This window comes from Anguilla anguilla, chromosome 7 (genome assembly GCF_013347855.1).
Source record: "Anguilla anguilla isolate fAngAng1 chromosome 7, fAngAng1.pri, whole genome shotgun sequence".
Classification (NCBI taxonomy): Eukaryota; Metazoa; Chordata; class Actinopteri; order Anguilliformes; family Anguillidae; genus Anguilla; species Anguilla anguilla.
Window position 1 is genome coordinate 464,545 of NC_049207.1, and position 27,956 is coordinate 492,500.

The window sequence follows — 27,956 nt, forward strand, 5'->3', positions numbered from 1 at the left end:
GTAAAAGCAAACTGGAAATCACCTTCCGCACTTTGTCAGGGTAAAATAACAGGTTAATTCTAGTAATCGTCCCTTTAGCTTTTTCAGACTGCCGTAATTTTACTCTGCCATTCTTCAATTCCACAAAAAGACCAGGACGACTATGGACTAATTCATGGTGCATGGTTCGCATCTGGAGGGCACACTTCGCTGCTCGGTTAGCAGTAACTTCGAAGGAAAGCAAACGGTGGCTGTACCACTACTAATTTAAATTTTCACGCAAGTCCGAGTTTTCGTTCTATTCTTGTCATTTTGCGATTAGCCTATATGGAATTGACAATGAGAAAGTAATCAAACAGCAAATTGTTTACGTGTGCATGTTTTCTGCTGTTTTTGCCAGTTATATTGGAAATGTGAATGCATTCTGCTCGCTTCGGATGTCAAGACATGAAACGCATGTTCGCATAAAAACATAATGAATGTGTTTGAGAGGATATATAAAACAGTTACAATCTGACTATTGGCCTGTTATATCCTATTTGTTGCATAACAACAGTCCAAGTTCAACTACCAACGACAGTTTTGCTTGACAACGGTATAATATGCCCAAACGGCTGCAGAAGAATATTTCAATTCCAGGTGATTCAATCAATAAAAATCAATAAATACAGAAGTAACCACATACAGTCATTGTCGGTAGCCCGTTGTATATAAGTGGAATAAACCCCTCCGGGCTGTCCCGGTTATTAGAAAATAATGTAGGCTACTTCGGTGGTAGTATGGGGTTACAAAAGAAATCATAGGACAGATGGACCGACGACAACGTCGCTTTTTCATACGTCGCGGGACTTTAGACCACAGTGGAAACGCAGACAATGGGCTGAAGGAAATGTAGGAACGGCAATATGTGCAAGCATAATTATGGTACAGAAGATGAGACAAACATACAAAACTAGATACAAAAACATAAAGGGTGAAGGGTAGTTTCAGGACAGTAATAACCATAGACCAATGATTTCAACATTAATAGTGGGCGACATAGCTCAGGAGGTAAGACCGATTATCTGGCAGTCACAGGGTTGCCGGTTCAAACCCCACCCTGGGCATGTCGAAGTGTCCTTGAGCAAGACACCTAACTCCTAACCGCTCTGGCGAATGAGAGGCATCAATTGTAAAGCGCTTTGGATAAAAGCGCTATATAAATGCAGTCCATTTACCATTTAATAGTGTTGAGTATTTTTGTCTTTTTCAAGTGGTGAACTACATTTAAGTTAGGATCACCTTGGATCAACTTGGAATACAGCCACTCTCGTCTCAGGCATGTCTTGAGTGGGGAAGGCTGGACCTCGGGTTCTTCACTGGGGCAACAGTCATAAGGCCATGTGTGGCAGCTGAAAGGATATGAAATTGGACCAAGTAAGAAAAATACATTGAGTAACACACACAGCAGGCTAAAATCGTAATTGTGTTTTGACAATGACAAACAGTCAATGAGCAAAGAGCTGTTTCCATATAATATCCATAACTACCTTCCTTCTGATCTTGTGCTCTAGTTTCCATTTGAGCTGTTGGGCCAAATGTAGAGAACTCTGCAAAAGAAAATCAATTTAAGTCAGTATTTGGTGAAAATAGAGAAAAAGTCTTGATTAATATTGATTACACAATGCACTGGCGCGAAGCCAAAGCCAATTTATTTATTTTTTTAAGGCCACGATTACACCAGGTATAGAGTAATAATGCTAGAGGATTTTGACGAAAAAAAGTTGGGTTTTTGTATTTCTAATAGAAATAATGTTTAGCTAAATGCTTTCAAAAGAGCGCAAAAATAGCTTTCAAAAGAGGCGCCAACAATGCTAGCTAAAAGGACATGAACAAAGGTGCTTTACGGACCGCCGTTTATACATGTCGAATTAGCTCAATTGTTAGCTAACTAAACAGGCCATCGCTGAGATCAGCTAGGTAATGTTAGCTGGTCTTACATTACATTTGCACTGGGCTATTAGCGTTAAATACTCCAAGTAGCAAATATGTTATCGAACCGAACACTAACTCAAATGAGTCCCAAACAGACGCCAGGTCTGAACAGACGCCATTTCACCGAACTTGAGGCATTATAGCAACATTCAGCTAGAACTGCAAACATGCATGTTGAAAGTAGGACTCCATCATTACATTGCAAATACTACTAACTGAAAAGGTCTCCAATGCATTCAGTTCTTCTTGTTAGCTTTTACGGCGGTTGGCATCCAGTATTGTTGCATTAATACATTCAGTTAAAAATATAAAGGCATAATGAAACGCTTACCTGCTCTTGAACGCCGTCAAACACAGATTTTCCCACGGAGAATTTGAAATCACAACGACCTTCATCCAAGAGTACATCATAGCAATATGCGCATGTGAATGGATATACCGTCTTCTTCTTGTTTTACAGCGGGCGTTCAACAGCTTATTGGTGAATTACCGTCATCTTCTGCTCCGGAGTGTGTATCACACAATAGATTTACACTCAAAAATCCCTTCACCCTAAACTATATTTTATCCTCCATGCTTTATACCTAGTCCTACTATAAAATCCCTAATCTATGTCAGCCACCCTAGAACCCTATACCTGCTTATCCATCATATCCTATATTTAAAAATATATATAAAATAAAATAATAATAATAATAATAATAATAATAATAATAATAATAAACCCGGCATTGGATACAACGTGTTAACGGTCCAAGCGTAAACGCGCAGACAGATAGACAGATAGATATTTTACTGTAAACCAATACGTCATTTACGAACGTTGTGACAACCTACCACTAACGTTTCAAATGAAGTAAGGATGAGGACTGTGATATAACGTAATTGTGACGTTATTAAATCACATCGTATTTACGTATTTACTCCATGATGACTGGTTATTTTGCGACCATAGAGCAATGTTGTCACAACGTCACCTGTTGATAATGTTGCGACTTACCAAATTACGACCGAAGTGTAACGTTGTCATTACGTAGTGTGTTTGTAGGGTATGCTAATGACATCGCTACAGGACCAGTGCAGGTTAACGATGCTAATCAAGAACATCGCTACAGGACCAGTGCAGGTTAATTATGCTAATCAAGAACATCACTACAGGACCAGTGCATGTTAGCTATGCTAATCAAGAACATCACTACAGGACCAGTGCAGGTTAACTATGCTAATCAAGAACACCACTACAGGACCAGTGCAGGTTAACTATGCTAATCAAGAACATCACTACAGGATCAGTGCAGGTTAACTATGCTAACTAAGAACATCACTACAGGATCAGTGCAGGTTAACAATGCTAATCAAGAACATCACTACAGGATCAGTGCAGGTTAACTATGCTAACTAAGAACATCACTACAGGACCAGTGCAGGATAACTATGCTCACTAAGAACATCACTACAGGATCAGTGCAGGTTAACAATGCTAATCAAGAACATCACTACAGGACCAGTGCAGGTTAGCTATGCTAATCAAGAACATCACTACAGGATCAGCGCAGGTTAGCTATGCTAATCAAGAACACCACTACAGGACCAGTGCAGGTTAACTATGCTAATCAAGAACATCATTACAGGATCAGTGCAGGTTAACTATGCTAATCAAGAACATCATTACAGGATCAGTGCAGGTTAACTATGCTAATCAAGAACATCACTACAGGATCAGTGCAGGTTAACTATGCTAACTAAGGACATACTAATACAGAATACATGCAGACTATATCTAGCAGTAAGATTAAAATTATAGTCTTATGTCCAAAAAAATGAGAAAAAATTTGGGTTGGAAAAAATAGCTATTTTTTTACACAAATAGATTGGAAATGATGTTTCTGTAACCATGGTTGTATAAATGGATAGAACTGTGGCTAAAGACATTGCTGGTGAAAAATGTGATTCAGTGGAAAATGGTCCCAATGTTTTTTGTGCTTAATGATTTGTTTTAAAACGTCTAGGAGCAAGAACAGCACAGCTGCAAAGCAATGGGCCACACAAGCTCACAGAATGGGACCACCAAGTGCTGAATCGTACAGTGTGTAAAAATGTGTCCGGTTGCAACACTCACTAGAGTACCAAACTACCTCTGGAAACAATGTCAGCACAAGAACGGTGCTAAGATCTAAGAACTAAGAGCACCATGCGCAATGCCAAGCGTCAGCTGGAGTGGTGTAAAGCACACCACCACTGGACTCTGGAGCAGTGGAAACGCATTCTGTGGAGTGATGAATCACGCTTCACTTTCTGGCAGTCTGATGGACGAATCTGGGTTTGGCAGAATGCATAGTGCCAATTGTACTGGCATGAATAGTTTGGTGGAGGAGGAATAATGGTCTGGGGCTGTTTTTCATGGTTTGGGCTAGGCCCCAAAATTCCAGTGAAGGAAAGTCTTAATGCTACAGAATACAATGGCATACTAAAGAATTCTGTGCTTTCAAATTTGTGGCAACATTTCCTGTTTCAGCATGACAATGCCCCCGTGCACAAAGCAAGGTCCATAAAGAAATGGTTTGCTTAGTTTGATGGGGAAGAACTTGACTGACCAGCACAGAGGCCTGACCTCTACCCCATCAAACACCTTTCAGATGAATTGGACATATGGGGGTATATTAAAAAGTAAAAATAAAATAAAAATGTAATATTTACAAAAATTTTAAATGATGAAGAAAATGATTTCTGTACAAAAACAATTGAATTGAATTTTAAAAAAATATTTAGATCATTTATTTAATGAAGCATGTATATGTCGCCTCACAGTAAGAAGGTTCTGGGTTCGAATCCTAGCCTGGGCCTTTCTGTGTGGAGTTTGCATGTTCTCCCTGTGTCCATTTGGGTTTCCTCCCAAAATCCAAAGACATGCAGGTAGGCTAACTGGAGACTCCTGTAGGTATGAGTGTGTGAGTGAATGGTGTGTGCCCTGCGATAGATTGGCGACCTGTCCAGAGTTCTGCCTCTCACCAAGTGCATCCTGGGATAGGCTCCAGCACCTCCCGCATCCCTGACTTGGGTAAGTAGGTATAGATAATGGATAGATAAGCAGGTATAGATAATGGATAGATAAGTGGGTATTGATAATGGATGTATAAGCGGGTGTAGATAATTTATGGATAAGCGGGTATAGAGAATGGATTGATAGCTTTGTCACAAAACAGCAAGTAATGTTTCGGTTTTAACATGATACACGACTGCAGTTCAAGTAAACAAACATTTTGATTTTACATTTTTGTGTCTGTGACCTACTAAGTACCAGAAGAAAGCTGTGTCAACCAACGCCTGTGGCAGCCGGTCTCCCCTACTTACGGACTGCACTGTATACAGCCTCTCTCTCACTCACTCACTCTCGTAGGCATGTAATTAGGTGAAATACGTGTAATTATATTTTCAAATTTGGGAATAACGTAGCATTTTGTACAATGCTGAGATCGTAGCGCTTCTGTTTCCTGGACTTAAATTTCACGTTTTTGTTCGGTCCAATTCGTGTTTGTTCACTCTGAATCCCTGTTCTTCTCCTAGCCCAGTGACATAGGCGACGAAGTTTTCATTAATGTTACGGGAAAGATGTTCCTTTTAAATTTTCACGAATGACCACCAAGTGAAGCAAATATAGTCTAAAATGTCAGTTTTTCGGCTGATGATGCTGCACCAGTCAGTTGAAGGATTTCGTTGTTTCATTTTTTGCAGGAAAAAAACGGAAAAATTGAGTGTAACGGTAGTTAAAAAAAGAGACTGAAGCGCTCTTGTTTGGGGAAAGCGAAGGGAGGGGCGATATTCTGACTTCAAGCCAGGCAAAAATGTGTACAGTGGGAAAACGTCTGCGAAAAAGGGAACTTGCGATCAGAGAGATGGGACAGAGGGTGGACACAACGTCCAACCGCATCTCTTGATAAAGTAGAGCTAGGAAAAAACAGATATCAAAAGGCAGCTAAGAAAGAAGAATAACTTGCTAGTTTGATAGAAGGTAAAGACTGAGCGAGAAACCAAGAAAACGGAAAAGAGGAGTGGGAGGGACGGAGAAAGCAGGCCAGCGGGTCGGTACGGAACAAGCGGCGATGTAGCTGACCCGCCGCGCTCGATTCATGGTAAGTCCGCAGGCAGCGGTTATAAACCGACAGGAGAAGCGTTCGATGCGATCAAACATAAAATACTGAGTTTTAAAAAAAAAATCAAGACTAGAAAATTGGTTTTACCGAATCCTCTGCGAATCACATAACCCAGTCTACCCTCTACCGTAAAGGAAAAATGACCCGTAGCTACTGTGAGCCATGTCTCATATTCTGCATTAGTGTGTGCATACTCGCTTTCTCTGCCATTAGGCGTGCTGGTTCGTTGGGCACTGGGCGTGTTTCGTTGGGGTGTTAAAGTTTAACCCAGACTTTAATTTCCAATCTAAAAGAAAAGCTCCTTGCGCTCGCGCCTATTTATGATGACAATTCTGAAGCGTTGTCTGTGTCTTGTATTTGTTGGTATGTGTACCTTGAGAGCGTGTGTGTGCGTGTGTGTGCGTGTGTGTGCGTGTGTGTACGAGTGTATGTGTCCATGTGTGTATGTTCATGTGCCTTTGAGAGTCTGCATTTGTGTGTGTGTGTGTGTGCGTATGTAGAGGGAGTGTGTACGTGTCTGTATGTATGAGAGAGACAGTAAGTGTGTGTGTGAGAGTGATTATGTTTGAATATCAGAGTGTGTGTGTATATGTGTGTGAGAGTGTGTATGTGTGTGAAAATTAGTGTGTGCATGTGTTTTCATATAAGAGTGACAGTTATATGACAGTGTGTCTGAGAGAGTATGTGCATATATGTGTTTGTGTGTGAGAGTGTGTGTGCAGTGTTTTTGCAGTATGTGTGTGCATGTATGTGTGTGTGTGCATGTGTGCATGCAGTGTGTGTGTGCATGCGTGTGTGTCCGCGTGCATGTATGTATGTGTGTGTGTGTGCATGTGTGCAAGCAGTGTGTGTGAGGTGTGTGTGTGTGTGTGCAGCTGTCTGTCTTTTTGTCCGTCTGCTGTCTGGTGAGGCTGTCAGCACAGTGAGTGGAAAGAAGCTTAAGTAAAATGTATTCTTTGTTTTTTCCTTTCTATAACATTTATGTTTTAAAAATGTAAATATGTTTTTCATGCCTCTAAATAAATGGACGAAAATAGCAAGAGACAGAGAAGGAGAGAGAGCGGGTGGGGGAGTGATACTCTTTAGTGCTGGATCAGGGTGGAGCAGCTTGGCTGTGCAGCAAATAGAGAAAGAAAGAGAGAGGAGAGAGAAAAAGAGAGAGAGGGTGTATAGAGTTTATTCTGGGAGTCTGTTACTTGGAGAGTGTTGGACAGTGAAAGTGGTTTGAGTGATGCTGGATTTTCCACAGTGGACTGGAGAGACATGGAAGGAGGGGGGGAGAGAGGGAAAGAGTGAAAGAGAGGGTGGGTAGGAGAGAGGGAGAGGGGTGGAAGGGTTGTGTTTCTGGAGAGTGGATGGGGGTGGGGATTGAATGAGGTGTATTCTCTGCACATAGAAAGCACAGTGGGCCTGTACTCCCAAGATAGCTGGATGAGCTACTGTTTGCCTCAGGAGAATGTGTGAATGCATTTCCAGTTATTTTAAAACAGAATTGCAAGACTCCATACTCTCCATCTCTCTCTCTCTCTCTCTCTCTCTCTCTCACACACACACACACACTCTCTCTCTCTCTCTGTCTCTCTCTCTCTCACACACATACACACTCTCTCTGTGTCTCTATCTCTCTCACTCTCTCTCTCTCCCTGCCCCCTCACGTCACCAGAGAAAAATAAAGGCAGGAAGTCAAACAGAAGAATCGCAGTCATCCAGACAGAGGTGTTCTCAAGTAGAGTTACAGTGTGCTCTAGAATGTACAGTACAGTATAGATACACTGTTACAGTCAGCCTTATAGTGCCTGCAGTACAGTATACATACACTGTTACAGTCAGCCTGTGTTTACAATCAAAGAAGTCTCCTCCTCTGTCCTCAACCCTGCCCACCTTCGTTGACGGCAAGAAACACCCTTGAGCACAGCAAGCGTAGCTAGCTGGATAGCTAGAGGTTACTTACAGGTCCAACAGAAAACATGCCAACATGTTGCTTTCCATCCCCTTGGTGAACTTCAGCTGTATATGTAACGAAATAAATGAAATAAACAAGGCAAAGTTTTTAAAAATGATACCATGTCATTCTACAATCAATATCTGGGACTAAATATTGAATAAATACATAACCTTACAATTAGTTTTATGCGTAGAGATGTCCCTTTTGAGACTGAGTGGTCATATACTGTCTTGGATAATCCATTTGTGAAATATACGCACATTTGTGATGCCCGGGTACCTTAGTTTACGGCGTTGTCGCCCTTTTTAGTACAGTCTAGCTTGATTGACAATTAATTTATTCAGTAGGTGAGAGTATAAGCTTTCTAACGATGTATAACGTCTAATTTTGCTTTTGGAATAGCGTTTCATAGGTCTCTTCTAGGTCTCTGTCTTAGTTTTTAAAAATGAAAAAGCAAAAATTCTCTTTTTGCATTCAGACGGGTGAGAAATAAGTATTCTGCAATCAAGTTTGAAGATATTTATGATAGAATGTAAATTTCACTTTCAAAAAATGGCCGAAATACAGTAGAATTTTATCATTCAGAAGGATCGCAAATCATGTTTGTTCAACAGCCCAGTAAAAAAGGGGGAAGTAGTGTGCATGTGTGTACCTGTAGGGGGCAGTAGTGTGCATGTGTGTACCTGTAGGAGGCAGTAGTGTGCATGTGTGTGTCTGCAGGGGGCAGTAGTGTGCATGTGTGTACCTGTAGGAGGCAGTAGTGTGCATGTTTGTGCCTGCAGGGGGCAGTAGTGTGCATGTGTGTACCTGTAGGAGGCAGTAGTGTGCATGTGTGTACCTGTAGGAGGCAGTAGTGTGCATGTGTGTGTCTGCAGGGGGCAGTAGTGTGCATGTGTGTACCTGCAGGGGGCAGTAGTGTGCATGTGTGTACCTGTAGGGGGCAGTAGTGTGCATGTGTGTGTCTGCAGGGGGGCAGTAGTGTGCATGTGTGTGTTTGCAGGGGGGCAGTAGTGTGCATGTGTGTACCTGTAGGGGGCAGTAGTGTGCATGTGTGTGTCTGCAGGGGGGCAGTAGTGTGCATGTGTGTACCTGCAGGGGGCAGTAGTGTGCATGTGTGTATCTGTAGGGGGCAGTAGCGTGCATGTTATTGCCTGTAGGGGGCAGTAGTGTGCATGTGTGTGTCTGCAAGGGGGCAGTAGTGTGCATGTGTGTGTTTGCAGGGGGGCAGTAGCATGCATGTTATTGCCTGTAGGGGGCAGTAGTGTGCATGTGTGTGTCTGCAAGGGGGCAGCAGTGTGCATGTGTGCGCCTGTAGGGGGCAGTAGTGTGCATGTTATTGCCTGTAGGGGGCAGTAGTGTGCATGTGTGTGTCTGCAGGGGGGCAGTAGTGTGCATGTTATTGCCTGTAGGGGGCAGTAGTGTGCATGTTATTGCCTGTAAGGGGCAGTAATGTGCATGTGTGTGCCTGTAGGGGGCAGTAGTGTGCATGTGTGTACCTGTAGGGGGCAGTAGTGTGCATGTGTGTGTCTGTAGGGGGCAGTAGTGTACATGTTATTGCCTGTAGGGGGCAGTAGTGTGCATGTGTGTACCTGTAGGGGGCAGTAGTGTGCATGTGTGTGTCTGTAGGGGGCAGTAGTGTACATGTTATTGCCTGTAGGGGGCAGTAGTGTGCATGTTATTGCCTGTAGGGGGCAGTAGTGTGCATGTGTGTACCTGTAGGGGGCAGTAGCGTGCATGTTAATGCCTGTAGGGGGCAGTAGTGTGCATGTTATTGCCTGTAGGGGGCAGTAGTGTGCATGTGTGTACCTATAGAGGAGCAGAAGGCACACACATGTAGCTGCACCCTTTGCCTAACAGGGCACTAAGCAGTTCAGGCCTTCTTTCCATAGTTTGTTTTTGTTTCTCCCTCTCTTCTCTCTTCCCCCTGCTGGAATTTCCCTCTCCTCTTACTTTTTAATTTTCCCATCTCTCTACATCCATCTGGTGCTTGACACAATGCCACAATATGTTTCTTGTGAAAGCAGTTTCCCCTTAATTACTGTCAGATGATCAGGAGTGAGACAGAAAGAGAGGGATGGAGAGAGAGGGAGAAGCATAGGAGAGCTTGAGTGAGCCATGGAAAGAGGGAGTGGGTGAAAGTGAGAGAATGAAATGGAGAAAAGAATAAATTAAAGTGAATAACTAGAGTCAATGTTGCAGTGGATCCGTTACTTGGGTTTACTGATATCACTGTGTTAAAATAGCTCCAGTGCTTAAGTGTGTGTATATATGTGAGTGCATGTGTGCGTGTATGTGTGAGTACAGGTGTGTATGTGTGTATGTGTGAATTTGGGCATGTGCGAGTGTGTATGTGTGTGTGTGTGTGTGTTTGCGTGAGAAAGACAGACAGATAGATAGATGTGGGACATGTTTCTTTTGGCCCAGTGGTTCCCATATCTCACTTCTACGCGGTGCAGTGGTCCATGTGGTTATTTCAGATCACATCCTCTTATTGGTATGGGCAGGCCTGGGTCTGCATGGTTCCTAGGGTTACAGTGCCTGGAGCAGACTCCATTTCCTGCTACTTGTCACTCTTTACTTACTGCCAGGCAGGGGTACATATCTTTAATGTATTGTGCACATAATTGTAATTAAGGAAAACAATGTTTTAAAAAGAATGTATACTATTGATGCAAGCTTTTACCTAAAATATTTCAAGTTTATTGAGTGTCATTAATGCTGAGAATTTTTTTACCCACGAAAATAATCGGTCATCCTCCTGCCAGCGGCAACTGATGAGCTGAAAATTGGTGGGGCGCAAAACTTTCCTTTAAACTAATCATCGATCTCAAACTGTTTTAATTCATTTTCAGTGATTAACAACCATGCAAATGATCTGACTAAGCAACTGGAAAGGGACACAGCTTCTTCGCATTGTGTTAGGGAGATTAAATGATAAATGCGATTTAGAAAAAATCAGTTTTAATCACTAAGCAGTGGCGAAATCTTCCCCTGATTTTCCTTGAGTATCAATACAATTAATCCACAAAATAGGCTACTCAATACTATCATATATAGCCAGCTCTCCCCAAATAGGCAGTTGGATCAGCGATGGCGTCCCGTTGTGTATGTAATAAATATGCGCCAGTTGTTGTCGTCACTCCTCATTCCGTTTTGTTTTTGTTATGTTATGTTTCGTTGGCTGACGATATGGACGAGGATTCCGTGTATTTTGGTCTGTTTTTGGTTTTTCTTAGCGTATCCTCCACTGACCATCACTGGTGTATGCATCACAAAAACTATTACACTACTAACTAACGTGTATAACCGAAATATTTTGAGCAGTAATACTTACATAGCAATGATAAAATTTTATCCGTGTTTAGTAGATGGAGATGGAGACAGAGACAGTAAATCAACGATACAGTTCAATCCGCTTCTGTTTTGCTCCAGAAAACGATGTCAGATAGGTCTATCAGCAAATATATGGCTTAGCTATGCCCAGAAGTCCCCAATAATAATAATATTTTCCAAGAAATTACGAAAAATCGTTAAAAACGTTTTGTTAGGTGCAGCGTCTTTTACTGCTGCCACGAAGTGAATGCGTAAGTGAATGCGATGATAAGAACATTTTCGGTTACGCTGACCTATAAAATGCTATTCCAAAAGCAAAATTAGACATGTTATACATCGTTAGAAAGCTTATACTCTCACCTACTGAATAAAAGAATTGTCAATCAAGCTAGACTGTACTAAAAAGGGTGACAACGCCGTAAGCAACACCTGTGGTATTACGCACAGCTATTTTGGAAGGTACCCAGGCATCACAAATATGTGTATATTTCACAAACCGATTGTCCAAGACAATATATGACCACTCAGTCTCAAAAGGGACATCTCTACGCGTAAAACAAATAGTAAGGTTATGTATTTATTCAATATTTTGTCCCAGATATTGACTGTAGAATGACATGGTATCATTTTTTAAACCTTTGTCTCGTTTATTTCGTTATTCAGTGAGCAGTGTTTTCACTGATGTTTATTGGCATATCTTAGGGCTATTGTCGGTTTTATCTTGTTGCTATGACAGTATACGATTTTTGAGTGGCATTTATATTAGCTTCTCTACCGACCTAGCTTACGGAAGAGGAGGTGAAGAGACCGTATGCGGAGTCACAAAACTGACGTAATGTGAAACCAATCAGTGAATACCTACGTCATTAAGCCTGCCCACCCGAACGGTTTGTAATCGTTCCGTGCCAAACCGATTCCAGGTGGAAACAGCATTGGAACCGTTCCTCTCCGTGCTCAGAACTGTTTGGCCCTGCGGTGGAAAAGGAGCTTAACAGTTCTGCATGGAATAGGTGGAAGCATCCCTCCAAAATACTAAATCACGCAGTTTACCCCCACCTTTCCAAAATACAAAATCACACAGTTTACCCCCATCCCTCCAAAATACCAAATCACAATTTACCCCCATACCTCCAAAATACTACATTCAGTACAATATGCTTTACTGGCAGAATAATACACGTTTCTAATACTGCCAGGGAAATACCGATAAAAATTAAATTAGTTTATTAATATCTCTCTCGCTCTCTCTCTCTCTCTCTCTCTCTCACACACACACATACACACGCATTCTCTCTCTCTCAAACACACACAATCTTTCTCTTGCACACACACACACACACACACACGCACACTCTCTCTCACACACACTCTCTCTCTATCTCACACACACACATACTCTCTCTCTCCCTCTCTCAGGGCTCGGAGGCTGTAGAAGACTGTGTGCAGGGGGCACTCTCGTCTTTGTACCCCCCATTCGAGAGTACGGCCCCTCCACTTCTCTCCCAGGTAAATCTCCAGTCAGAGAGCATGCTGGGATATTGGAGGACTGAGCATGGAGAATTGCTTATTTTCCTTTCATTCGATTCTTAAACAGGAGCAACATGCAGTCATGCTCAGCCTGACTCATAGGCCTGGCTTAAACTCACAGTCATGGTCAGCCTTATTCATAGGCCTGGTTTAAACACACAGTCATGGTCAGCCTGATTCATAGGCCTGGCTTAAACTCACAGTCATGGTCAGCCTTATTCATAGGCCTGGTTTAAACACACAGTCATGGTCAGCCTGACTCATAGGCCTGGCTTAAACTCACAGTCATGGTCAGCCTTATTCATAGGCCTGGTTTAAACACACAGTCATGCTCAGCCTGATTCATAGGCCTGGCTTAAACACACAGTCATGCTCAGCCTGATTCATAGGCCTGGCTTAAACACACAGTCATGGTCAGCCTGACTCCTAGGCCTGGCTCAGTGAGGTAACTGTCTGAAGCCCCCAGGGCAGCTGTCTGGGAAACTCTAGTTTTTTGGAGGAAAAGTCATTAAGTATTTTAAAGTGAAGGTCCAGCAGTGTTCACATTGAGGAATAATAATAACAATAATAATAATAATAATATGTACTTTCCCTGGATATAGGTTTTCTCTGTGCTGGAGTCGACCTATCAGCATGACAGTCTGAGATACCTCCTGGACTACTTCATCCCAGCTAAACACCTACTGCAGAGACTACAGCAACATGCATGTGTGAGTGCACTCTTACACACACACATACACACACACACTCACTCACACACTCACACACACACACACACACACACACACACACACTCACAGACACACAGACACACACACACACACACACACACACATACACACACTCACACACACACACATATATACTCACACACACACATTCTCTCTCAGGCACTGTTAGTTTGGGCTGTTTTGATGGTTGCTGTGTGAAACTGTCTGGGACAGGAGAGAGAGACTGAGTCATTCTGATAATCTGTTCCATATGTGACTCTACAGCCTGGGAGACTGTGGAGAGAGGGAGGGACAGAGAGGGGGAGAGAGGGAGAGAGGGGAGAGAAAGAGAGAGGGGAGAGGGGGAGAGAAGGGAGAGGGGGAGAGAAGGGGACAGAAAGTGAGGGAGGAAGAGAGAGGGAGGGGGGTAGAGAGGGAGAGAGGTAGGAGGTAGAGAGGGAGAGTGGGTGAAAGAAGGGGAAAGAGGGGGTAAGGGAGGGAGGGAGAGAGAGAGGGAGAGAATGGTAAAGAGGGAGTTAGGGAAGGAGGGGCAGAGGCTGAGGAAGAGGAGTGGTCAGTCAAATTATTAGAACTTTGATTTAGAGATGGGGGATGGTTACAGGGAGAACAAGACAGTGTATGTGCAGAGGAGAGAGACTGAGCATGTGCGAGAAAGAGAGAGGAGAGTGAACATATGTGAGAAAGACAGAGGCAGCAAGGGCATGTGGGAGGAAGAAACGGAGAGAACTAGAGTATGTCAGAGAGAGAGGGAGCGAGACTGTGAGAAAGAGAGAAAAAATCTGTGTTTATTTAAAACTCCTATCAAGGGAAAACTCAGGTCATAGCACAGGAAATGAGTCACTACATCATTTTAAACACAGGGGAGGGGTTTCACACAGGGAGAGGAGTTACACACAGGGGGAGGGGTAAAACTCAATGGGAGGAGTTGCACACAGGGGGAGGAGTTGCACACAGGGGGAGGGGTAAAACTCAATGGGAGGAGTTGCACACAGGGGGAGGAGTTGCACACAGGGGGAGGGGTAAAACTCAATGGGAGGAGTTGCACACAGGGGGAGGAGTTACACACAGGGGGAGGGGTAAAACTCAATGGGAGGAGTTGCACACAGGGGGAGGAATTACACACAGAGGGAGGAGTTGCACATAGGGGGAGGGGTAAAACTCAAAGGGAGGAGTTAGACACAGAGGGAGGAGTTACACACAGGGGAAGGAAGTAAAACTCAAAGGGAGGAGTTAGACACAGAGGGAGGAGTTACACACAGGGGGAGGAGGTACACACAGGGGGAGGAGGTGCACAGAGAGGGAGGAGTTACACACAGGGGGAGGGGTTATACACTCGGAGAGGTGGTGGGGGGTGGAGCCAGGCCGACCAAGCTGACTTTTTATCGTGTGATAAATATAAATCAAAACCTTCAATGTGACATTTAATAAAAAACGTTTGCTGTTCAGGAGAAGAATGAATGTAACTGGGAGGGAACACTTCATGAATTATTGGAGATGGAGCCTAGTCGCTCTATATGTCTGTGAGCCAAGAGTAGAAAGTTCTAGATTAGATTTGAGTCGGGTTTGGGTTGGGACTATTTTAGAATCTGTCTCGGTTGGGGCTATTTTAGAATCTGTCTCAGGTATGGGGTTCTAGCGTATTTTAGCCTCAGTGCTCTGGGTTTAGGTCACGTCAGGTCAGGTGAGCCATTATGTTCCTGTGAGTAAATATAATAGGCACACTGCTGCCTCTGCTGGTATGGAGCAGGAAATACACTCATCCAGAGGAGTCAGTCATTTTGTGGTTACCTATTCCTCTCTATGGTTACTCTCTCCTCTCTATGGTTACTCTCTCCTTGCTATGGTTACCCTCTCCTCTCTATGGTTACTCTCTCCTCTCTATGGTTACTCTCTCCTTGCTATGGTTACCCTCTCCTCTCTATGGTTACTCTCTCCTTGCTATGGGTACCCTCTCCTCTCTATGGTTACTCTCTCCTCTCTGTGGTTACTCTCTCCTCTATATGGTTACCTTCTCTCTATGGTTACCTTCTCTCTATGGTTGCCCTCTCCTGTCTACAGTTATTCTGTCCTCTCTTCGGCTACCCTCCCCATTCTATGGGTACCCACTCCTCTCTATGGTTACGCTTTCCTCTCTTTGGTTACCCTCTCCTCTCAATGGTTACCCTCTCCTCTCTATGGTTACTCTCTCCTCTCTATGGTTATTCTCTCCTCTCTATGGTTACTCTCTCCTTGCTATGGTTACCCTCTCCTCTCTATGGTTACTCTCTCCTCTTTATGGTTACTCTCTCCTCTCTATGGTTACTCTCTCCTTGCTATGGTTACCCTCTCCTCTCTATGGTTACTCTCTCCTCTTTATGGTTACTCTCTCCTCTCTATGGTTACTCTCTCCTTGCTATGGTTACCCTCTCCTCTCTATGGTTACTCTCTCCTCTTTATGGTTACTCTCTCCTCTCTATGGTTACTCTCTCCTTGCTATGGGTACCCTCTCCTCTCTATGGTTACTCTCTCCTCTCTGTGGTTACTCTCTCCTCTTTATGGTTACCTTCTCTCTCTCCCTTGCAGTCACAGTACCTGGGCTGTCTGTTCCTACATGCTGGCTGGCCGCTGTGTCTTGGAGACAGGGTGGTGGTACAACTGTCCACACTGGACTGGCGGCTCTTGCGCAGTACTGACTTCTACCTGCAGGTGGTGCCCTTCTCCACACGCTGCCCTCGCCTGGCCCTGAAGTGCCTGGCCCCCGGGGGCCGCAATGTGCAGGAGGTGCTGGTGCCGGAGTCACAGCACGCTCTGGTGTTCACCCCAGAGTGGCTTCACTGCATCAATAAGGAGCGAGGATTCCAGAGAGAGGGTGAGCAGTGGGCGGAGGAGGGTGGGGGGGTTGGGGAGCGAGGGAGTCGGGTGGGGGATGGGGGGGTTGGGGAGCGAGGGAGTCGGGTGGGTAGTGCAGGAGTCAGGGGGGAGTGGCGGGGGAGGGAAGTGGGGCGTGAGGATGGGCGGGGACTCTTGGTCATTTTTTTCTCTTTGTTAGGTCCCCCTTGCAAAAGAGATTTCAATTTCACTAGGGTTTTACTGATTTAATAATGGCTCAGTAAACAAAATAACTATCACTGAAACACCTTGAGCCCTGTGTAAGGTAGGTCCTTTACACATATCTTTAAACTGTTTCTTTTCCCCTTTCTCTCTCTCTCCCTGTCTCACTCTCTCTTTCTTCCTGTTACACACTCTCTCTCTCTTTTACGGTCTCTCTCTCATTCTCTCTCCCTCCCTCTCTCTCTCTGCAGGAGGAGGTGGGTTGGACACATGTCTGGTGAGCACAGGTGAGGGCATGGTCAGGTTGCCATGGGAGGAGGTGGTCTATCCTAAGTTTGTGTCCAGCCCTTCCCCCAGCTCCCCCTGCGAGACAGACTCCTGGTCCTGGGATGAGGATGAAGACTCTGCCCCTGATGCAGAGACCCCGCCCCTCCTCAGGAAACATGGGACCCTGGGGGAGGAGCCAGCTGGCGAGTACGTGCAGCTGCTGGAGCCTCGTGATGGGCCTGAGGGCGGGGCAGAGGCCGGGTCAGAGGGCGGGGCTGATGGGGGGACGGAGTCCAGGCAGAGGTACCTGGAGATGCATGGGATCTGCAAGACCAAGACGCTGCCGCTCTGTCGCAGGGGGCGGGGCCTGAGGCTGCGGCGCGGGAAGGCTTGGGCTCACGGAAAACACGACCCCCTGGGGGGCCGGAGGGGCGTGGCCACGCGCAGAGACAGCCCCCACACCCCCACGGGGGCCCAGGGCCTCCTGTCCCGCCCTGTACCCCGAGTCATCGACCTGGAGAGAGAGGGAGCGGAGGGGCCTGTCCAGGAGAGGAGGCCGGGAGTCGGCAGAGAGCGGGAGGGAGCCAATCAGGTAGCAGATCAGCACTTGGAAGGGGAGGGCCAATCAGATGAGGACACGCTGTCACGCTCAGGATTTCCTCTGGACCAAACAGAGCGGTTGTTGGTGGGCGGGGCCGGAGGAGCGGTGGATGATGATCCATCTTCGGCTGGAGCTGCCAGAGGCACTGAGAATACTGAAAGACCATTGGATGGAGCTGCCAGAGGCACTGAGAATACTGAAAGGCCATTGGATGGAGCTGCCAGAGGCACTGAGAATACTGAAAGGCCACTGGATGGCAGTTGTCGAACTCAAAGGCTGTCTGAAGAAACATCATCAGCCCAGATGGACAGATCTCCAGCAGACAGAACCTCAGTCCAGGACAAGACTACTGAGGGTAACCTTAACTCTGACCCAAACCCTGCCCCCACCACAGAACTGGGGCATGGTGGGATACTGGAGGATAGACTGTGTCTTAGAGGCAAGGAAGTGAAGACAGCAGGATTTAGAGCTCCCAGGTACACACTACCTGTATTCCCACACAGGTACACACTACCTGCAGTCTCACACAGGTACACACTACCTGCAGTCAGACACAGATACACACTACCTGCAGTTTCTCACAGGTACACACTACCTGCAATCCCACACAGGTACACACTACCTGCAGTCTCACACAGGCACACACTACCTGCAGTCTCACACAGGTACACACTACCTGCAGTTTCACACAGGTACACACTACCAGTAGTCCCACACAGGTACACACTACCTGCAGTTTCTCACAGGTACACACTACCTGCAGTTTCACACAGGTACACACTACCTGCAGTCCCACACAGGTACACACTACCTGCAGTTTCTCACAGGTACACACTACCTGCAGTTTCACACAGGTACACACTACCAGTAGTCCCACACAGGACACACTACCTGCATTCTGACATAGGGACACACTACCTGCAGTTTCACATAGGTACGCACTACCTGCAGTCTCACATGGGTACACACTACCAGTAGTCCCACACAGGAACACACTGCCTGCAGTCCCACACAGGTACACACTACCTACAGGCCCACACAGGTACACACTACCTGCATTCTCACACAGGTACACACTACCTGCAGTCTCACACAGGTACACACTACCTGAAATCCCACACAGGTACACACTACCTGCAGTCTCACACAGGCACACACTACCTGCAGTCTCACACAGGTACACACTACCTGCAGTTTCACACAGGTACACACTACCAGTAGTCCCACACAGGTACACACTACCTGCAGTTTCTCACAGGTACACACTACCTGCAGTCCCACACAGGTACACACTACCTGCAGTTTCTCACAGGTACACACTACCTGCAGTTTCACACAGGTACACACTACCAGTAGTCCCACACAGGACACACTACCTGCAGTTTCACACAGGTACGCACTACCTGCAGTCTCACATGGGTACACACTACCAGTAGTCCCACACAGGTACACACTGCCTGCAGTCCCACACAGGTACACACTACCTACAGGCCCACACAGGTACACACTACCTGCATTCTCACACAGGTACACACTACCTGCAGTCCCACACAGGTACACACTACCTGCAGTCTCACACAGATAGAATACACCTGCAGGCAGAGAGTCCATCTGCTTTTGTCTTTATTGAGGGATTCTGGCAAATGTATCGAGTAACCCTGAATGGTGAGTAACCCTAATCCATTACCATTGCCCTAAAACCCAAACCCTTTCTGTTAGGAGGAAGAGGAAGGGGAAAGGGGGGCGAGGGAAGGCCAAATCCAGTGGGCGTGGTCAGGGGGGCAGAGACACCCCCCACAAGCCTCAGGGAAAAGCTGAAAAGGACAACAGCCCTGACATAACAGTCAGTGCCAACAGTCAATCAAAGCAGGCCCAGTCAGCAGCGGGGAGGGAAGAGTTCGCACCAGCCAATGAGGAAACAGAGGGGGCGGGGTCACAGAAGCAAGCGGGAGGTTTGTGTCTGGCTCCCCGCAATGTTAATGTAATGCATATCATTACAGAACTCTGCAGTCTCACTATGGGACTGTCATCCTCAGTGAATGTCATTATAAAACTATCATTCATATATATACTGTCACTATATAGCTCATTACAGAATCTCTTTTAATGTTTTTGTGTGTATTCAGAAACCCCGAATGAAATAACCATTTCTCCTTCTTACTCAGAAAACCTAAAGGTCCAATCAGAAATCCTTCTAGATGCCAACAGCCAATCAAACACTGTGTTTCCTGACCGCTGTTCAGAGGATGTCTCATCAGTTAATTCTCCTGACCAATCAGATGGCTCTTCTTGTAAGACTCCTCCTCTCCTTCGGGAACTGGACCCTGAAGTCCTCCAATCAGGATGGCTGATTCTGACAGGTGAGGGGGAAGGGCCACTGAGGGGAGAAAAACGCCATGATTAGAGCACCTTTTCACATCCAGGTTCTGTCATCTTGGGCCAATAGCGTGTCTGACTGTTCTAGGTTCTGTCATCTTGGGCCAATAGCGTGTCTGACTGTTATCCTCCAGGGGTATTTCTGTGAAAGTCAATAGTTAAATAACTGCTGTCATTTTCAATAATTGACATTGGCTTCAGAGAAAAAAAACATTGTCTGTCTAACATTTAAAAATATTGTCTGAAATAATCTGATTGGATTTAACACACAACTGTGGCTTGTGAACATTCCTGTCAATCATGGTTTGTGCTTAATCTGTGGTAATTACTTTATCGGTGTAGAAGATTGGGTTGGTGCAATCAGGATAATTGTTTGACACCTGGCTTGACACAAAGGCTGTTAAAACAAGCGGAGGCAAACTGGTGGCTGTACACATAACATGTCTGACTTCTCTGTGATCATGCTGTGGTCATGCAGTGGTCATGTACTGGTTGTGTTGTGGTCATGCAGTGGTCATGTACTGGTTGTGTTGTGGTCATGCTGTGGTCATGTACTGGTTGTGTTGTGGTCATGTAGTGGTTGTGTTGTGGTCATGCTGTGGTCATGTACTGGTTGTGTTGTGGTCATGTACTGGTTGTGTTGTGGTCATGTAGCGGTTGTGTTGTGGTCATTATGCTGTGTTTGTATGTGAGATAGACAGATCTTTGGGGAAAGTCTTATTCACTCTCCTGCTCACTCTCCTTCCCTCCTTCTCTCTTTTTCTCTTTCTCTCTCTCTCACTCTCTCTCTCTTTCCCCCCCAGGCACAGTAGACAGGATGGGGCGTGCTGTGGTTACCATAGAAACACAGAACCCACCTGATGGTTTCCAGGACAAGGAGGTGGCCCGTGTGTTGACCTGTTACCATGCCATTACACGGTAATGCACACTACTATTACAACAGATGCTGTTACACTGTAACACACGCTGTTATTACAACAGACAGACTATAACACTGTAACGCACACTACTATTACAACAGAAAGTCTGTAACACTGTTAAAACACACACTGCTATTGCACCAGAGAGCCTGTGACACACACTATTACAACACACTTATTGCACCACAGAGATGAATGTATTTTAGTTACATCACAGAAAGATTAACACACACTGCACTTACACAACAGAGAGACCAACTCACTGCAATATGCTTGTTACACCAGAGAAAGACTGTAACACAGTATTTGTTGTTACACTGCAGTGGGAGACTGTAGCATTAACAATACATGCATTTAACAGACACTCTTATCCAGAGCAACTTACACATTTACATTGCATCCATTTATACATCTTGATATATACTGAAGAAATGCAGGAACCATGCTGAAGGGTACAATGACAGTGTCCTACCCAGAAATTGAACCTGCAGCCTTTTGGTTTGCAAGACCAGTTCCTTACCCATTATGCTACACTATAGCACACTGCAGTTACACTGCAGAGGTTACCTCACAGAGTGAAAGACTGTAGCACTGTAACATGTTACTGTTGCAGCACAGAAACACTGTAACACTGTTGTTCTTTATGGAATAATAAACCCTGGTTACTTTCTCCTCTAATGCATGCCCTGAGGCAGTAATACCCAGCATCGGTCCCCAGGTATGTGTGCAGTAACTGCTGGAGAGTTCCTCGGATCTGATTGGCTGATTACAGCAAATCTGATATTATTCATGTTAACAGGCCCAGGTCTGGCAGCACTGCTCTATTCCAGCACTGATGCTAACTCTCTTTATCGACCTCATTTTGTCTCACTCTCTATTCCTCTGTCCCATTCCCTCTCTCCTTCTCTGTCCCATTCCCCCTTTCCGCCTCTGTCCCATTCCGTCTCTCCTCCTCTGTCCCTCCCTCTCAGCCCCTCTGCTAAGGAGAAAGGGGTGACGGTAATTCTGGACTGCAGGCTCTCCCCGCCCTCTGATCTGTGTCTCTCTGCTCTGAAGCTCTTCCAGGTCAGGGCTGGAGGGATGGCAAACTATAAATACTGGCAATAAATACTGGCAATGGCATAATGTAATACTGGTAATACCATAAGTACTGTAAATTGCAAAAATACTGTAATACTGAATACTGTGTGTATGCATGTGCGCGTATGTGTGTTTGCACGCGCGTGTGTGTGTGTGTGTGTGTTTGCACGCGCGTGTGTGTGCGTGCGTGTGCATGTGTGTGCATACGTGTGTGTGTGTGTGTGTGTGTGTGCATGTGTGTGTACATGTGCGTGCGTGTGTGTGTGTGCTTGTGTGTGTGTGCGCGTACGTGCACGTGTGTGTATGTGTGTGTGCGTGTGTGCGTGTGTATATGTGTGTGTGCATGTGTGTAGGACCTGGCTCCTGGGGCTCTGGGTTGTGTGCTGGTTCTGATAGAGGAGCAGCAGAGCCCCACAGCGCTCAACATGGCTGGAGTAGAGGTGAGGACCTCCTGCTCACGGTTTACACTCAGAGCTGCTCAGTTGTTCATTGTACCTGAGGTAAACCTGCTCGGCACTTCCATCACACCTCCATCTCCTCTTCCTCTCCATCCTCTCCCTCTCCCCCCTGCTTTCTCTCTCAGGTACATTCTGTGTGTGGTACTGGGGTCCTTCAGCAGTTTGTGGACAGGCAGCAGCTGCCCTCAGCTCTGGATGGGGACTTTCAGCATTCACACTCCCAATGGCTCTCCTACCGGCTGGTGAGAGGGAAAGCACCCCAGCACACCTTAACACTGAGCCAGATACAGACTGAGCACTATGCAACACCTTAACACTGAGCCAGATACAGACTGAGCACCCCAGCACACCTTAACACTGAGCCAGATACAGACTGAGTACCCCACCACACCTTAACACTGAGCCAGATACAGACTGAGCACCCCACCACACCTTAACACTGAGCCAGATACAAACTGAGTACCCCACCACACCTTAACACTGAGCCAGATAAAGACTGAGCACCCCAGCACACCTTAACACTGAGCCGGGTACAGACTGAGTACCCCACCACACCTTAACACTGAGCCAGATACAGACTGAGTACCCCACCACACCTTAACACTGAGCCAAATACAGACTGAGCACCCTACCACACCATAACACTGAGCCAGATACAGACTGAGCACCCCACCACACCTTAACACTGAGCCAAACACAGACTGAGCACCCCACCACACCTTAACACTGAGCCAGATACAAACTGAGTACCCCACCACACCTTAACACTGAGCCAGATAAAGACTGAGCACCCCAGCACACCTTAACACTGAGCCAGATACAGACTGAGCACCATGCCACACCTTAACACTGAGCCAGATACAGACTGAGCACCCCACCACACCTTAACACTGAGCCAGATACAGACTGAGCACCCCACCACACCTTAACACTGAGCCAGATACAGACTGAGCACCCCACCACACCTTAACACTGAGCCAGATACAGACTGAGCACCATGCCACACCTTAACACTGAGCCAGATACAGACTGAGCACCATGCCACACCTTAACACTGAGCCAGATACAGACTGAGCGACCCACCACACCTTAACACTGAGCCAGATACAGACTGAGCACCCCACCACACCTTAACACTGAGCCAAATACAGACTGAGTACCCCACCACACCTTAACACTGAGCCAAATACAGACTGAGCACCATGCCACACCTTAACACTGAGCCAAATACAGACTGAGCACCCCAGCACACCTTAACACTGAGCCAAACACAGACTGAGCACCCCACCACACCTTAACACTGAGCCAAATACAGACTGAGTACCCCACCACACCTTAACACTGAGCCAAATACAGACTGAGCACCCCACCACACCTTAACACTGAGCCAGATACAGACTGAGAACCCCACCATGTTTATGGTGAAATACAGTGAAATACAGACTGGCCATAAAGCAGACAGCAGTAGTTTTATTTACTAAGTAATCACTGTCACCCAGAGCACAGTACAGTGGCGTTTCAGAGATAAAAACCTCAGACTGAACGGAGACGAAACCATTCACATACGCACATTATGATTTCATACATCATAACATAGGATTCATCACTGTTCTATTAGTCAAATACATCTGATCATTACTCTATTCCCCTCCCTCACCTGTATTTCAAAGATGGACACTCTCAAACCCACTTCCCTTCATCTTTCCTTTCCAGAGCCTGGAGCGACTGACTGAGCACTGTGAGAGCGCCCTCTCTCTGCTGGAGGAGGCGATGCAGTCCCTGAACACAGAGCCCCTTCCACACAGCACAAAGGTAGCACTATCCAAAATACTGACATACACACACTATACATACACATGTGCACACACACCCCCTACACACACACACATACACACACACACCTTGTTTATATAATGCTCAGCAGGGTAGTTTCTGCTTGTGTATTTAATGTTCTGCAGGGTTGTTTTTCTGTCTTGTTTATAGTTTAATGTTCAGCAGGGTAGTTTCTCTGTCTTGTTTATAGTTTAATGTTCAGCAGGGTAGTTCCTCTGTCTTGTTTATAGTGTTATGTTCTGGAGGTAGTTGTACGTTTCCAATGGTATCTGCACTTCTTCTGCTTCTTTTCTCTCTTGGGTTTATACCACAACCCCCCTTTTGGGGAATTACTGCACTTCCACCCCTGATCATTGCACTTTCATTTGCATTGTGAGTGCCTTTATTAAGGGAGTCTTCTAAAAGGCAGTTCAGTACCGACCAAAAACACAGCAGTTTACCTAGTTTACCTTTCAGTGCTTCTGTAGATCCATCACTGATTCTATAGGCCCTCTGCTGGTGGCCTGCTGTAATGGCATCCTGAATGAGGGAAATCAGTGGCCACACTGATGTCATTTCTGTTACATTTCCATTGATGGCAGAGAGCTGGAAATTGCTACACAGCTGAACTATACATTTAACACATGCAGGTGGGTGGGTGTTGGTGTAACAGTGTTAAATCTGTAGTGTTAAAGTGCTCTGCAGGGGGCAGGCCAGTGGCTGGAAAGACCAAAACAAAGAGAACTGAAAAACAATCTTACTCTGCTAAAGCCTGTGTCTGTGCACAAGTCAACACTGCATTTCACACACAGTTAGCTCTTTCTATTTAATGCACTGTGTTGGTTTTTGTGTAACGCAGTGTGTTGGTCTCTTTGTAATGCACTGTGTTGGTTTTTGTGTAACGCAGTGTGTTGGTCTCTTTGTAATGCAGTGTGTTGGTCTCTGTGTAAAGCAGTGTGTTGGTCTCTGTGTAAAGCAGTGTGTTGGTCTCTGTGTAATGCAGGGTGTTGGTCTCTGTGTAACGCAGTGTGTTGGTTTTTGTGTAACGCAGTGTGTTGGTCTCTGTGTAATGCAGTGTGTTGGTCTCTTTGTAACGCAGTGTGTAGTGGCAAAAATAGGTTTAGTTTCTGTCCTTTTGTTTCCTATGTTCCAGTAAACGTTTTCCCACTTTTATCCACTTCACTGGGAGTTGGGTGCAGTTGTCTGACGCGTGTTGCAATTGAAATAAAAACGTTTACTGGAACATAGGAAACAGTAAACATAGGAAAAAAATTATAATTATAATAAACCAACATAATGGCTCCTACACAGTGTGTTGGTCTCTTTGTAACGCAGTGTGTTGGTCTCTGTGTAACGCAGTGTGTTGGTCTCTGTGTAACGCAGTGTGTTGGTCTCTGTGTAAAGCAGTGAGTTGGTCTCTGTGTAATGCAGTGTGTTGGTCTTTGTGTAACGCAGTGTGTTGGTCTCTGGGTAACGCAGTGTGTTGGTCTTTGTGTAACGCAGTGTGTTGGTCTCTGTGTAACGCAGTGTGTTGGTCTTTGTGTAACGCAGTGTGTTGGTCTCTGTGTAACGCAGTGTGTTGGTCTCTGTGTAACGCAGTGAGTTGGTCTTTGTGTAACGCAGTGTGTTGGTCTCTGTGTAACGCAGTGTGTTGTTCTTTGTGTAACGCAGTGTGTTGGTCTCTGTGTAACGCAGTGTGTTGGTCTTTGTGTAACGCAGTGTGTCGGTCTCTGTGTAACGCAGTGTGTCGGTCTCTGTGTAACGCAGTGTGTTGTTCTTTGTGTAACGCAGTGTGTTGGTCTCTGTGTAACGCAGTGTGTTGGTCTTTGTGTAACGCAGTGTGTTGGTCTCTGTGTAACACAGTGTGTTGGTCTTTGTGTAACGCAGTGTGTTGGTCTCTGTGTAACGCAGTGTGTCGGTCTTCGTGTAACGCAGTGTGTCGGTCTCTGTGTAACGCAGTGTGTCGGTCTTTGTGTAACGCAGTGTGTTGGTCTCTGTGTAACGCAGTGTGTTGGTCTCTGTGTAACGCAGTGTGTTGGTCTCTGTTGCAGACAGTGCTGCTCAGTGTGAACAAACACAGAGAGCTGATGACAGGCGTCCTGTCTGACCAAAGACTGACTGAGCTGCAAAGAGTGGGTGGGACTTGGCTGGCGAGCCTGACCAATGGCAGGGCAGGACTGGCACAGACGTCACCTGACTGCAGGTATGCAGAGGTGGTAATATGATATCATTGCTTAGGCTGCAGCTGTACCCCAGGCCTGGAGCACCTATCCTGAAACTCAGCTTCTCATCCTGTCACATCAAACGAGTCACTGAGCATTTCTCCCGAAGAGACATGTATTACTGTGCATGACTGTGTTTGTGCGTGTGCGTGTGTGTGTGTGTGTGTGTGTGTGTGCGTGTACGTCTGTGTGTGTGTGTGTGCGTGCATGCATGTGTGCATGTGTGTACATGCGTGTGCATATGTGCGTGTGTGGATGCGTGTGTGTGCATGCATGTGCGTGCGTCTGTGTGTTTGTGTGTGTACCAGGGCAGCACTTGCCCGGACTTCTGACCTGTACAACAGCGTGGACGACGCACTACACCGATTGGTCCGTGTCTCCAACCAGAGGGGGCGGAGCCTGGATGCCCTGAGCAGGCTGGCCAAACTGGAGGAAAAGCTGGAGAGGGTGAGTATGAGAAAACAGGAAGAAGGGTGGAGCCGAAGGAAGCCATGTAAACTAACTAACCCCTCCCTCCCTCCTTCTGCAGTGTGACAGAGAGGTGGAGCAGGTGGTGGAGCAGGTGGAGGAGTTTAGGGTTCCGCCTCTGTCCCTTAGCAGCTTAGCCCTCAAACAGCAGAAGTACAGAGCCTTCCGAGAGATGGCCATGGTGAGAGAGAGCGAGAGTGTGTGTGAGTGTGTGTGTGCAGTCACAGTGTGTGTGTGTGTGTGTGTGTGAGAGAGTCTGTGTATTCATTTGTGTGAGTGTGTGTGTCTGAGTGAGTGTGTGTATTCACTGTGTATAATTGTGTGTGTGTGTGAGTGTGTGTACTCACTGTGTATTCACTGTGTGAGAGTGTGTCTGTGTGTGTGTGTGTGTGTGAGTGAGTGTGTGTGTGTGTGTGTGTGAGTGAGTGTGTGTGTGAGTGTGTGTACTCAGTGTTTGTGTGTGAGTGTGTATACTCAATGTGCCTGTGTGTTTGTCTGCAGGAGCTGCAGAAAGAGACAAACACTGTTCTGGCGGAAGTGGAGAACTGGGCAGGGCAGGACTGGGAGGGGCGGGGCTGGGAGGGGCTGGGGGCGGTGCTACAGAAACTACCCTCTGTCAGAGACAAACTGCGTAACATGACACACTGCCTGTCAGATTGCTGGACCCAAATGGACACCACACACAGACTGCTAAACACGCTAACCGAGGTAAGACAGAGTGGAGTGGGGAGAGGGGGGGATGGGTGAGGAGAGAGGGAGGGAAAGGGAGGAGAGAGGGAGGGAAAGGGGGGAGAGAGGGAGGGAGAGTGGGGAGGCAGAGAGTTGCAGGTATGCAGTGGCTGGTTAAATGCAACACTGCATTTTCAAAAGTGTGTGGACACCCCTTCTAATTAGTGGTTTTGGCTGTTTCATCCACACCCATTGCTGTCAGGTGCATAAAATCAAGCATCCAGCCATGCAATCTCCATAGACAGACACTGGCAGTAGAATGGTCATACTGGAGAGCTCAGTGACATTCAGCATGGCACTGTCATAGGATACCACCTTTCCAACAAATCAGTTTGTCAGATGTATGCCCTGCT

At 46.1% G+C, this 27,956-nt stretch overlaps 1 protein-coding gene and 1 long non-coding RNA gene across 3 annotated transcripts in view; one reads left to right on the plus strand and one right to left on the minus strand.

Annotated features, from left to right (window-relative positions):
- Positions 1–1,202: 1,202 nt before the first annotated feature.
- Positions 1,203–2,379, minus strand: LOC118231078. The gene is made up of 3 exons (XR_004766000.1): positions 2,285–2,379; positions 1,509–1,568; positions 1,203–1,370 (listed from the first exon to the last, which is right to left on the minus strand). It is a non-coding gene; the product is annotated as an uncharacterized LOC118231078 (long non-coding RNA).
- A 2,946-nt stretch (positions 2,380–5,325) lies between these two features.
- Positions 5,326–27,956, plus strand: part of arhgef40 (Rho guanine nucleotide exchange factor (GEF) 40) — a 37,642-nt gene continuing 15,011 nt past the window's right edge. For both annotated transcript variants that reach the window (XM_035424506.1, XM_035424508.1), the window contains exons 1-16: positions 5,326–6,083; positions 12,799–12,888; positions 13,512–13,619; positions 16,203–16,488; positions 16,922–18,014; positions 19,258–19,490; positions 19,704–19,898; positions 20,718–20,832; positions 21,806–21,899; positions 22,268–22,354; positions 22,498–22,614; positions 24,086–24,184; positions 26,236–26,387; positions 26,715–26,853; positions 26,936–27,055; positions 27,376–27,582. In XM_035424506.1, the coding sequence (XP_035280397.1) occupies positions 6,081–6,083; positions 12,799–12,888; positions 13,512–13,619; positions 16,203–16,488; positions 16,922–18,014; positions 19,258–19,490; positions 19,704–19,898; positions 20,718–20,832; positions 21,806–21,899; positions 22,268–22,354; positions 22,498–22,614; positions 24,086–24,184; positions 26,236–26,387; positions 26,715–26,853; positions 26,936–27,055; positions 27,376–27,582 (3,138 nt within the window). In that variant the 5' untranslated portion in view covers positions 5,326–6,080. The remainder of the gene's footprint in view (positions 6,084–12,798; positions 12,889–13,511; positions 13,620–16,202; positions 16,489–16,921; positions 18,015–19,257; positions 19,491–19,703; positions 19,899–20,717; positions 20,833–21,805; positions 21,900–22,267; positions 22,355–22,497; positions 22,615–24,085; positions 24,185–26,235; positions 26,388–26,714; positions 26,854–26,935; positions 27,056–27,375; positions 27,583–27,956) is intronic.